Source organism: Pleurodeles waltl, chromosome 6, assembly GCF_031143425.1.
Source record: "Pleurodeles waltl isolate 20211129_DDA chromosome 6, aPleWal1.hap1.20221129, whole genome shotgun sequence".
In the NCBI taxonomy this organism is placed as follows: Eukaryota; Metazoa; Chordata; class Amphibia; order Caudata; family Salamandridae; genus Pleurodeles; species Pleurodeles waltl.
The window spans coordinates 1,110,257,287-1,110,270,803 of NC_090445.1; the positions used below are offsets into that span (position 1 = coordinate 1,110,257,287).

The window sequence follows — 13,517 nt, forward strand, 5'->3', positions numbered from 1 at the left end:
TCACTTTCTGAAGGTGCTGCTGTAAACTTTCCTTCATCCAAGCTTCTTTTACCTTTCAACAGAAATAGGGTGCAATACCAACTCTGGCCACTGGATGCCAGTAGTGCACTTTGTTTTCTAGCTTGAAAGACGGTCTTTCCTGTTACCGGCTTGTTTGTTTGAACAGATGCCGGCGGTGAGGACATGCTGCCGGGAGGACTCCGTCATGCTGGTGGGGGCTGCAGGTAAGTGCAATTTTATTTATTTTCTTTCTCATCTGTCCCTTTTCTCTTTTCATGTTCTTTTTACTTCTGTCCAGTTTTTTTTTTTTTTAAACTGCACAGCCTCGTTTGAAGAGGCATGCAGACGGCAGGACTTCAGTGAGGTGGGTGGGGGCTCCGGGCACTGCTTTTTTTCTATCTAGGTGCGTGTGAGCACCTCACTTCTTTAGTTATTTGTTGGAGGTGGGGGCGGCCCTGGGCACCTGTTGCTTTGGTGCGTGGATGCACCATTTTATTTTAACTTACTTTTGGTGCGTGTCTGCACCTCCTGCTTCAATTACTGGCAGGACGAGGGGGGAGCCCCTGGGCATATTCATTTATTTTCCGGATGCCTGGTAACACCGTCGCGGGTCACTTGTTGCGGCCGCAGCAGTTCTCCGGGCTGCGGCCGTTTTGCTGGCATTTTCGAGGTGGGGGCGGCCCTGGGCATCTTCAGTTCGGTGCGCGAGGGCACCATGAATTAAAATGAACAGGGGTGATCTCTTCACGGCGCGCGACAGCGCCACTTTAAATGGAAAATAAAAGGTAGACGGCCCCTTTTCTTTATTCTCGGTGCCCGATGGCACCATGTTCTTCACACGCGGCCGCAGCAGCCTGACACGCTGCGGACCGCATTCTTTTCAGGGGGTGACCGGCCCCGGCCGTATTTGGCACATTCTCCTTTTTTTTTTTCACGGCGCGCAACAGCGCCTTTTGCCCATATGCTGCGCGGACCCCGCAGCCCTGCGGGCGCGCTCTATCCGACTCTGGGAGGGGCTGGGGCGACCTCACGGCATTTTTCCTTGGGTTGGGGGAAAAGAAGCTCAGCGCGCTTCGTAGCGCTTCATTTTCTGCGCCCACAGCCGTTTTGGCAGTGCGGGACACACTGATAGGCATCACTCACCCCCTTCGTTCACACCAGTAGGGCTGGGGCTGCAACGGCCTCCTTTCTCCACTGCTTCCTGTATCCAGGTTCATGTCTGCAACCACTTGGGGTTGCAGATCCCACTCGTCGCCAATGTAATGTGGGGCCCTAGGCCCTCATGCTTGTAAGGAAGGTGACGCAGACACGGTGGTAGGGTGGTATTGAACTGGCCTCAGGCACGTGCGCCCGGCCCCTTTTATTGGCAGGGTCACCTGATAGGTGACGCCTGTGTTGGGTGGGTGTAGGCTATACAAGCAAGACCAGCCCTCAGTAGAGTGGCTGGCAGAAACACTAGAATGAGTCCAGCTGGACTCTACACTGTGGATGGCGTGGCAACATCTCAACATGTCGGAATTCCATAGCGCTTTATACCACATGTGGAGCGCCGCTCGGGAGGCCACAGCCAGGGGCCTTCACCGCAGCACACGCCACCACAGTATTAGAGACTTAGGACTGTAAACACTGCCAGGGTGTGATGTGCTCAGCGGCGCTTCAGTCCTTAGTACAGACGTGAGCTCTGTCTGTGACCCCGTCCATTCTCTGTCCAGCGCAAGCAACGCGCCTCTTACGCACGGAGACAACTCAGAACTGAAAACAAGTCCTCTCATAATACCAGTGCAGCTCCCATGGGATAAATGCTGATTCTGGGGTGTCGCTTCCCACAACCAGGAATTAAGGGGCCGCGTGTTCCAGGCAGATTCAGGGTGATGGGCTGCGAGGGATGTGCCCGTTCCATGCACAAAACAAAAACAGGTCCAGCGAACTAAATGGCCCGCTGGGGAATATCTTACCCTGCTGGAGGGGTCTTGTATTTTCTTATTGGAGAATCCTTTTCTGAGATAAAAGAAGCCTCACACACATTTCGTGGCGGGCTTGCCGTGGAATTCTTAAAAGACACAAGACAAACCTGGCAGGGTAAAATATGTCTTAACAGGCTGTTTGGGTCGCTGGACTTGTCTGTTCTGTTAGTGACCGGAAGGCCGTACAGCGAACGTCTCCTCTCACTGCCCTTTCGGTGGTGCAGACTGTGGCGTGTTCTATCCATCCCAACCCTCTCTGCACATATGTAAACAGGAAGTGGGGGGGGGGTCACAGGAGTCAGTGCAGCACGTTAGCCCGGAGGTTGGCTTGTAGAGGGGAGTCAAGTCACACTGTGCCCCCCCCTGTTAGCCCTTGGCTTGAGTGCAGCATGTTGGAACAATAAGAGTGAATGGGTGAATGACACTGTACAAAGTCAATACATGGAAATAAAACATGCTGCATGCAGCACCTCGAACCAGATGCATGAGAATGTCTGACGCATCTGTGAAAATGTGCACTGCGGAGCTCTGTACTGTAAATACAGCGCGTCCATGGCAACGTTAGGGGATCGTAGGGCAGCCCAAGAAATCTGACGCATCGGATTCTTGTAAATGAGGCCCTATTTTTCTAAATGTATGACATCCCTCGGCCTCTTTGCATACATGTGAACACGGGATGGTGTGTGGGAGTGGGGGCAGTTATATGGGAGTCAGTGCAGCACAAATTATACAAAAAGTTGTATTGAGGAGGGGAGTCAAACGGTTTCCCTCCCTCTTAGTCCTCAAGCGAGGTCCCTTTAGAATAATAACAGAGGAATAGGTAAAAGTCGCTTTCTACAAAATAAATCTATGGAAATAAAGAAGTGCACATGCAGCAACCTGAAGATGAAGCCTGCCAGTACACGAGGTGCCACCCACACTTCTGCCAGCCCCGGGTGTGATAAATGCCCCGCCCTCCTCTCTGGTGTGAGACCCCGTGTAAGAGAGCGCGCCCTGCGGGGAGGGGCGTGTCAGAGTGCGAGCTGTGCGTGGAGCGCACTCACACTCAGGCACGAGACAACAATGAGTTAACTCGGACACCTGGTCCCTGAGGAGTGAAGCAAACTCTCACACATAGTGCTTGGAGCTTTCTCGGCGCATCATAATAATATGTTTTACATAGTGCTTCATACCGCACTTCTGCCGTTTCTAAATGCTTTAAATAATAGATGTTACTATTACCGACTCATGTTACTCAGTGAGTGAATAATGCATAAAACTCAGCCATCGATGAAAACATTGAGAAAAGCTGTTCATTTTGAAAGTCTCTTTATTGAGTTCTGTCTTTGAACCGGTCACAATTCCACAGATTGTAACAAGTCTCTTCGTAAGTCTGGACCACTGAAGAATCACGTGGCATCCACAGTATCACACAGAGGTCACAGCGGAGAGAAAGAGTACAGACACAGGGCATTCTAAGACGTGATACAATAAATGTCCTCATTACAGGATCTAAATCCTGGGTTTCATGAGCTTCCACCGTGAATCGCAGCCCTACAAATATCGTAGAAGACCGGAAGTAGAACATTCTCAATCACTGAGATAAAAATTTGTGGCAAGGGGTTCACTACACTGAACATCTTTTATAAAAGAGAGCACATCGTTGTGTAACCTACACAAATATTGCCAAGACTATTTCTAAAATGAAGTCTCAGCGCTAATGATAGCAGAATCTCCTTTCCATTCATCACCAATACATGTTACACCCCGGAGAGTACAGAATAAATGTGCACATTGTCACATCCACTATTCAGAGAGTCATCACACATCTCCAGAAGTACAGAAACACACTTGGCCTTCACAGAAGGCAGACATTTGACTCATAAATGTCCAATCGAAAATACAGACATATGAACACTGATATTTAAATTACAACTAGTGTTACATTTTTGCAGAATATGTATTTAATGTGCACATGGCCACATACATTTTTTAGACATAATGCACGCTCTCAGAGGCTCTCACGCTGTTGCCCATTCATCCCTTGCAGAGGGTACAATAGAAGGGTGTCGCATATATATTTTAGGCCACCCGCCCTCCTCAGGGCACTGATGTACCAGTGTTAATCTGAGCCCCAGTCGCTGGACTCCATCTGGAGAGCAGCCCCCAGCCGGGCCGGACAAGCCTTTGCACGGGTCTGGCGTGTCCCTGGCAGGCTGCGGGGGAGGGGGCAGAGCGGGACGGGCTGCCACGACCCAGCCTGTGCGGCTCCAGTGTATTCGAGTCATCCTGCAGTCTGGGAGCAGAGTGGACAGTTTTGCCAAGGCAGATCTTGGTTTGAGTCCGGCCCGGGGCCTAATGAACAGGTACCTCCTTCTCTGAGTACTGGCACTTTCTGTGTTTACGATGTTTGGCTGTAGCAGGGCTTTTGCACCTTTAATAAGACAGTAAAGGCACATTTCTTTCAACTGTATTAGTGATTCTCAGCAGGACTGACTTTGTTATATGTTGGAGGGGGCAGGGCACCGACTCTTGGCTGCAGGATTGTCACATTCAGTGGGACACAACCAGCTCTTCGCCAGAGATGCTCAAAGTTAAATACAACAGAAACAGCACTTCTCGGATGAGCTGGTATGGTTTATTGGGACAGTACCAGCACTTCTCATTTACACTTTTAGTGTATATTGGGTCAGTACCAGTACTTCCCAGGCGAGCTGCTATGGTTTACTGAGACAATATCAGCACTTCTCAGGGGAGCTGCTAGGGATTATTAGGACAGTACCAGGATGAGCTCCTCCACATTCTGGGAAACAGCAGTGGCAGTTCTCAGCAGGCTGTATCTAACAACGGCACAGACGCAGCACCTTTCACGGGCCTATACTATTTGTAATCGGATAATACCAGCACTAAAGATTTGGTCTCCGATACGAGACAAGAAAAAAACTATTCTCTTCCGGGGTTCACTGACTTTAAATGGACAAATCCATAACTTATTGTGCGGTTCGCCATACCTTTATTTAGACACTATAGCTGTATCGCAGCTGCACTATAAATGAGACAGTAACTGTCATTCTCCACCCTGTACATCACTTTGGTACATTCATAAAATACCAAATCAGCATCTGTTGGTGTAAACGTGCCCAGCGCACAGGGTGTTACCCAGAGTGCTGGCAGCCCACAGCATCATCACAGCGCCGCCTGGACCCCGCCTTCCTGGGGCTTAGACTCTGAGCCCCAGGGACCCTGCAGGGGTGCGTCAGATCTCACAACTGTTTGTGAAACACTTGCTCGCACACCAGAGGACAACCCGTCTTCATCGGCGCCCCTCTCTCCTGTTAGCGGAGTGAGCTCTCCCTGTGTGACCGAAGAAGTCCCCCGCCCACCCAACAGACCATGTTCAGTCCTCCTCGTGTGCATGTGTAGTGCTTCTCTTCTTATCTCGTTTTCAGCACTTACATAACATATCCAGAACGCACTTCTGAGTTCAAAGAAGACTTTTATTGTTGTTAATTCTTCCCCAACCGCAAGTGACGAATTATTAGATTTCAAGCACACGTTCAATGAAAACACAGTTTGCAATATACACAGCAGGTTATATTTATAAGATATTGAATGCAAAGCAAAACAAATACTTCACAGTGTGAGAAACTATTTACAGCTTCATCTTTCTAGGGTCTGCAAGCTGATGACTCCTGTCAGCTGCGAGAAAGAGATTTATCTACCCACACGGGATACTGGCAACTGGCGCCAAGTTCCAGTCCGAAGTCAGGCAGATTCGAATCTAATTCTCTGAAGCCCTGAGACATCCGTTACAAAGGTGTGCCCCCTCCTCTCAGACTCGGGAAAACTACGCAAGCCTTTGGAGACTGGCCAGATCTCCTAGACTGCTCCTCTTCCCAAGCTCGAGCAGAGAGAAAAACACTCAATGTACCCTCTCTTATCAGGTCTAGTCTACTGTGAGAAGAAAACAGCTTGGTTCATCTTGTGCAAAAACACAGCTTGGAAAAATACAGCTTGGATTCTCAACTGCAATGTCTAACTCCACGTTAAAGGCAACAGGCAGCTAACCTAAATATCAAATGCAATGTCTAATGTCATATCAAAGCCAATAGGCAGCTGAGCTGAATACAAAATGCAATGTATAATATCATGTCAAAGCCAATAGGCAGCTGAGCTGAATACAAAATGCAATGTATAATATCATGTCAAAGCTAATAGGCAGCTGAGCTGAATACAAAATGCAATGTCTAATATCATGTCAAAGCCAATAGGCAGCTAAGCTGGATATAGGAAGTAATGTCAAATATCATGTCAAAGCCAATAAGCAGCTAAACTGAATACAGCATGTCAAAGCCACTAGGCAGAATACAGAAAATAATGGCTAATGCAATGTCAAAGCCAATAGGCGGCTAAATTGAATACAGCATGTCAAAGCCAATAGGCAGAATACAGAATGTAAGGGCTAATGCAATGTCAAAGCCAATAGGCGGCTAAGCTGAACAAAACATATAATGTGCTACTGGTGAACATTGAGCAACTAATATGCGCAGTTGTGAAACACAAAGTCATTGGTCAAACCCAAAGAATGGCATCACAGCATGGTCAGTCACTTGATGCCACCGGAGAAGGGTCAGGGTGATGTGATTGGGGGCACTGGGCCTCAGCACTGTAACCCCTCACTTTTCAGGTGTGAGAGGAGTATGGGTGAGGCGGGTTCATCTGAAGGAAATTATACATGGTGACGCATTTCACGTTACTATTAACTGGGAAACGTATAGCGCTCAGAGTTACATTTATAAAGCATCGCAGCGCTTTCAATAGTTTGGGGTTGACCTTATTTTCCATCGCAGTGAGCAGCGTTGTGAGACATACTCTCTCTGCTTTGATCCTATTAATACCAGACACTCATTTAAATGTCAATATATGGGCATTCCCCTTTTATATATGTGTCTGGTCTTCTAACTGACCGCACCCTCTCATTCAATGCTGTGATGTGCAGGTCTTTGGGTGTGTTGAGGTCCGGCACATGCTGCCTTCAGCTTTGTTCTGCGGATGGGGTTCCACATGGGGCGAGGACATACTGCACATCAAACTGGCATGTCCCGGGGCAGGCCGGACTCTTTCAAGTTGTGTCAAGAGAAGAGAGAGCGGCCCTCAACCTCCATCCCACTTGCACGAGCACCACACACTTACCGACCCTTGCACTTTGCAGGACATACACTTTCATGTGCACGCGTCTTGCAATAACACTGCGCTCCTTTTATTTCTCCCATTGTAGCCATGTTTTCAACGCTGCAGCCCATGCATCACACTATTTACACTGCAAGCAGGTGTGATAAACAGTTTCTGGGAGGACACACGTCACCTAAATATCGAAATAGTCTACGTACAGAGAAGCCGAATGGTGTGACTATAGGGCCTGGAAATGGTAAGAGTGATTCTCGAAAGATCGCGTCCCTTGTGTTAAAGGAACATCCTACGTAGGTAAGGGCACCAGACACCTTCTGTCAGATGTACAAATTTAGTTGCAGCAGTGTTAGGAGGGGCTGTCATTGCCTCCCCGCCAACCCACCTTATGTCGCGTGCAGCCATGACACGCTCAGCAGCGTCGTTATGTACAAGGAAGATACATGATATGTCCAGGTAAGGCCTTCATAAGGATATATATAGGAACCGTAAATGCAGGTACTGTCTGTCATGTGTCCCACACAACTCCGTGTGCCAGCTACAGACTTAAACACAAAATACAATCTTGGTATTTAGTGGCACCACAAATAACAAGGATTTGTTCTGTTTAACCTCTCGGGGATTAAATCCGGGCAGAACCCGCATCCGTCGGGTTCTCTCAGATTACGAAGGCAGATGCATCAACCCTCGTCTTGTTATCACCGACTCGTCCGCCTCCTCTTCACATTCCAGCCATTGTCCCCTCCTCCTCTGCAGCTGTTCCTCTGTCCGGACTCATTGATCCGCCTCACTTTGTCCCTTCAGTCTGTGGCTGGGGCTGAGTGTGGGAAACTCCTGACGCGTCAGACCCGTCCATTCACCTGCGGACTGAGGGGGGGTGCGAGGTATGCGGAATGTCTTCAGGGGGCGGAGGCAGAGTGCGTGGTTTAATGTTACCACATGAGAAGAGGGCACCTCTTGTGTCAGTGAAAATGATGTTTGTGTGAGAGTGACTTTGTTGTGTATGCACTTTTCACCCGTGCTGTGCCCTACAGTGTGAACATTTATAGCGCTTACTACCCGTGACGAGGCTTTGAAAGTGTGCACGGTCAGGCTTCTGAACATGGTTCATTTACTTAACTTCATGTGGTGTGGCAAGAAATCCGCGTTATGTCAGTGTTGAATTGTAAATAGTTATTAAGCTGTTAAACGACATATTCATATGTAAGTAACTAAGGGCCAGATGTAGCAAAGGGTTTTACCCATTCTGTGTCTATGGGAAAATGTGTTCGTACATATGGCCCTAAACGCATTATTCTATACCGTGTTGAGAACTCAAGTACTTCTCAGCGGGGAAGCTGTGCTTCTGGTTGAGGGGCGTGCCACTGCATAGCGCGCCCCCAGGACAGGTGCGGGCTGGTTTGGACAGGATGGACTGTGGGCGCTGTACATTTGTTAAAAATGTCATGCTCACCCAGGGGGTGAGCCCATTGGCTGGTGGACGCGTGGTGTGGGCTCGCGGGGTGGTTGGCTGGGGCAGCTGGGCAAGATTAGAAGGGACTCCAAATCCCAACAACTTCACCTATTTTTTTTTGCCTGGCTGCCCCTGTTGACCATCAATGTGCCCTCACTTCGGGAGGAGAACGACTATTGTTACCCACCCACCCCATTGGATAGCACAGCTAGGGGACCACAGGAAGGAAGGAGTCATGTTTGGGCACAAAGCAGGTGGACAACCTTGGAATCAAGAATAGTAGTGCAGGAAAATTCAAGATGCAACAGAAGCCTTTTGGTTCAAACCTGGGTTAGGGTGTTAGAAAAGGGCTTGGGACACCTGCTACCGCGACTGTTCGTGGCCCCCCACAGTGCCCCATCAGATGGCCCTGCGGTTTTAGTGGGGTGGAGACTGCACGAGGGAACCAAGGTATGGCCCATTTGCCAGGGGGGGAGGGAGGGATCCCTTCTTATGGTTGGCTCTGGCATGGTTTTGTTTTGGGGGACAGTTCTCATGCTGGCCCATGCCCCCTCTATCTTGACGAGGCGAGTGAGTTTTCACCTTGTGAAGTGTAACTTGTTTGGGTGGAACACGGCCCTCAGTCTATAGTCGATGCCACAGGTGCCTGGGTGGTGGTCAACCATGACTCCTTTAAGAACTGAGTTATGAAAAACCATGTATTAGTTGCCCCATAAATGATTTGAGATGCATATTGTAAATAAGGATGCAAAAATACTGTAAAAATGTGATAATGTTCTTTTATGTCGTGTTTATGCGGTTGTAATAAATATGGCCTGAGAATTGTTATATTCTCTAACGCAGGAAGGTTTGCCAGTCTGCTTTGTCTCCTGGAAAGATGGGGTGGGATAAGTCCATTCTTTCAGGGGTAGGAAGGTGGGATTGGGAAACCAGGGTGAATAAGTTGGTTATTTGGAGTAGGTCTTGGTACAGTCTCTCACCTTTAATGGGAAACTTGTGGCGCCTCTCAGCAGAGCCTATGCAGCTTTAATGGGGCAGGTTAGGTCCTTAAAACTGTGGTTATGTTTTTTATGTAATCTACATTATTTTGGTATAAGTTCTAAAATGCCACATGCTGCAGCTGGAATAGAAAGTGAGAGAACATGTGGCGTAACAGCCAGAACTGCCGATTTATGGAGCAGGGGAACCAGTAATGAGTCTCGGCACCGGCTCAACATCCTGTGATTGTGAGCAAATCACTTAATTTCCCTGTGCCTACAGAAAATGAATGTGTCCTTGTGTCATGTAACTGGTGCTCAGGTGAAGTGCTCCAATATTTCCAGGTCGAGTTCCCGCTTAATAAAAACTGCTAGAAATAATAATATACAGCTGCCAGCTCTGAGCATCACCAAAGCACCGCCCCCATCACTGCCCCCCCCACACACACACACACCCCCTTGAGGTCAGAGCTCATTGGTGTGTGAATTCCGAGCTTCAGAGGATCTTCAGGAGTTGTCAGATCTCCAGCTGTGTGGAAGGGTTAGGAGCCAATGTGCCCAATGATACATGGGGTTAACTTATAGGGGGGGTGGGGGGGTTCAGGCCGTATCCCACCCATGCTCATTAATAGAATGAATGGGTGAATGCCATGCTGTACAATATCTATACATGGAAATAAAAAGTGTTGTTTCCGGCACCCGAACATGAAGCCTGCCTATATACACAGGGGGCCACCTACACTTCTGCCAACCTTTAGTGTAATAAATGCCCCGCCCTCCTCTCGGTGGTGTCAGAATTCCCTGTGTATGAGAGTGTTCTGCAGAAAGGGGTGTGTCAGATCTCCCAGCTGCGTTTGGAGCGCACTCACACTCGTACACGAGACATCATTCAATGTTACTCGCACACCTGGTCCCGGAGGGGTGAAGCAAACTCCCACATTGTGCTTGGAGTTCTCTCAGCGCATCATATTAATAATAATATCAAAGTGTTTTCCTATCTCGTCCCATGCTGTGTTTCTGCTGTTTCTAGGCGCTTTAACTAACACATGGTACTATTACTTCCTCACCTGTGAATTGTACATAAAACTCAGCCATCGATTGAAAAACACTGAGAAAAGCTACTTATACTTAAAGTATATTTATTGAGCTCTGTCATTGAAAAGATCACATCTTCATAGATTACAACACATTCCCCCATAAAGGATAACAGTGTACGATGACATGACACAATGTCACCAAAAGGTCACAGCTGAGACAACACACAGGACACACTTACATCTGATACACATCACAGGAGCTAAATACTGGTTTTCATTCTGTAACTTAAAGAGTTTCCACTGATAATCGCAGCCCTACAAATATTGTAGAAGACCCGGAAGTAGAACATTCTCAGTCACTGAGTTACAAATCTATGGCAGGGAGGTCACCACACTGAACATCTTTATAAAAGAAAACACAACATTGTGTAACTGACACAAACAGCGCCAAGACACCTTCTAAAATGAGGACTGGGCACTAGAGATATTTGTTCCTCTCATTCATTGACCAACAATAAATGTTACACTTTGGAGAATACACAATACATGTGGTCTTTTTCACATACTCTTTAAAGAGATAATTCATGTACTTCTAATGAAAGTACACAAATACACGTGGATTTCGCAGAAGGCAGACATTTTACTCAAAATGTTCAATTGAAAATAGAGCTATACCAGCATCGATATTTAAAAGACAATATTTCATTTTGTAGACTACTTATTAAATGTGCACACTGTGACATCACATTTTGCAGACAATTCACGTTTTCAAAAGTACAGAAACACAGTTTGCCTTCATAGAAAGCATGTCATTTGTGATACATTTTCCATTGAAAAGACATACATATCAAAACTGATATAAGATATTCTGTGCATCATAACACTAGATGGACTAATAATTCATAATCATGTAGTATGCAGATGGTAAGAAAAGTTAATGTCTAACCACATACTGGACTTGCATAGGGGTTCTGAGGCCAGCTGTATATGTGATTGTTGCAGATATGTAAATTAATTTTCACTAAAATCACAATACAGACAGCGCCACATCGCAAAGAAACAGTATTCACACCCTTTCCATCATGTGAGGATATAATATTTACATTTCACAGCATATAAGGATATAACATTCACACACTGTGCAGACTATCGGGATATATTATTTACTTTGCCTATCCTATCAGGATATCCACTCACTCCACTCCTTAAAGTGCAGTAAACTTCCCCCTGCACAGCAGGGCCAGCTCCAGACACGAGAACGAACACGTTGCTTTCACAGAAGGCATGTCATTCTCTTGATATATTTTCCATCGAAAATACACATATATATTCATATCAACCTTGATTAAGACATTAGGTGCACCGATCAGTGAGTGGACTCAAATCATAATCCTGAAACATCCAAATAGGATAAGAACTGTATATTAAACGATAAAGTAATAGATGTGGCTGGCAGATTTATAGATTAATTTGCACTAAATTTACAGCGTCCATCCTAAAAAAGTACAATATTCACACATTGTCCATCCTATGAGGATATAAAATCCACTCGCTGTCCATTTTATGAGGATATACACTCAGTCTTCGCTGCACTCCTTGACATGCAGTAATCTCTCCCCTGCACAGCAGGGTCAGCCCCAGTCACGAGAGTCAATATTCTCCCCTCAGAGGGGACCGAGGCCTCTAAAGAAGTCCGAAGAAAATTCCAGGCCGCAGTCCCCGCATTACCAGGGTCTCCACGGGACTCTGGGGCTGTCCTGGGCGGGCTCTTTAGTGCTGCTGGGACAGGACGGAGGCCGAGAAGGACACACAGCCTCTGCTGCAGCCGCAGGTCTATGGAGGGCCCGCAGCAGCTTCATCCGGGTCTCTGTGGGGGCTCCGTGGAGGGAGAGGAAGTGCAGAGAGTCCTGGAGGCACCTGGAGTAACCTTCACTGGAGGCCACGGCTGCAGGGAGAGAGAGGAGGGGTTAATGCTTGTACATTTTCACTTCGTGAAGTGAACACACAACATCTTAGAACGTGCGTAGGGAATTACTTTAAGAGAAGTGTTATAATATTTCTTAACGACCTCCCCTTGTATGAAAAAATGGCTGTGCACCCATAAAGTTGTTGAACTAGGTCCACCAAAACCAGCTCACAGACTTGTCGGTGCAAACATGCATATATAGTTTGCGTGTTTAGCCATTTTAGTAACTAAAAAAAGTCACCCACTTTTACTTCCCATCACATTCAGCCTGTGTCTCTTTATCTAAACTACAGACCTTTCTACACAACAAATCTAAATTCATTTCACGAGCGCTCACCTGGTGCCGGTGTCTGCAGCCGCTGGGCCAGGTATCTCACTGCCATTTCCAGGATATCCGCTTTCTCTGCTTTGGGCGAAAGTTCCTGTTCCTCAAACTCTCTCCGCAGTAACATCCTCAGCTGCTCAATGCTGCTGTTGATGCGATCTCTCCTCAGCTTCTCCACCACTGGCTTCCTCAGCTGCAGAAACAAAATTAGCATTTGTTATCAAACTGAAAAAAACGCCGAAATTAATTTTATGTCGTGGCAATACGGTTTAAGTACATAATAATGTTAATTTAGAGCTAGGCTAACATTAAAAGGTGAATACCCCCCTCCCCCGCAGATACAGTATATGAAGCATGTCTATTTTACTCAAAACTCGTATAACCTCCCTATTTTTTAAAAATGGAGTGTGTGTGTATATATATATATATATATATATATATATATATATATATATATATATATATATATATATATATATATTATTTGTTTATTTCCTTAACTCTTACCTTTCTAATATATTTCCCCTCGAGCTCCTCGTCATATGCCCTTAAGGTGCTGGAAGGCGCCATCTTGTCCGGTCTGGGTGAAGCGCAGGGTCTCTACAGTGAACCCACAGTGATCTGTATCT

At 46.9% G+C, this 13,517-nt stretch overlaps 1 protein-coding gene across 1 annotated transcript; it reads right to left on the reverse strand.

The window, feature by feature from the left end:
* Nucleotides 1-10,682: 10,682 nt before the first annotated feature.
* LOC138300626 (transcription factor HES-5-like) lies at nt 10,683-13,517 on the reverse strand. The gene is made up of 3 exons (XM_069240237.1): nt 13,396-13,517; nt 12,901-13,081; nt 10,683-12,542 (listed from the first exon to the last, which is right to left on the reverse strand). Exons 1-3 carry the CDS (start codon nt 13,456-13,458, stop codon nt 12,322-12,324), a joined length of 465 nt encoding a protein of 154 aa, XP_069096338.1. The 5' UTR covers nt 13,459-13,517; the 3' UTR covers nt 10,683-12,321.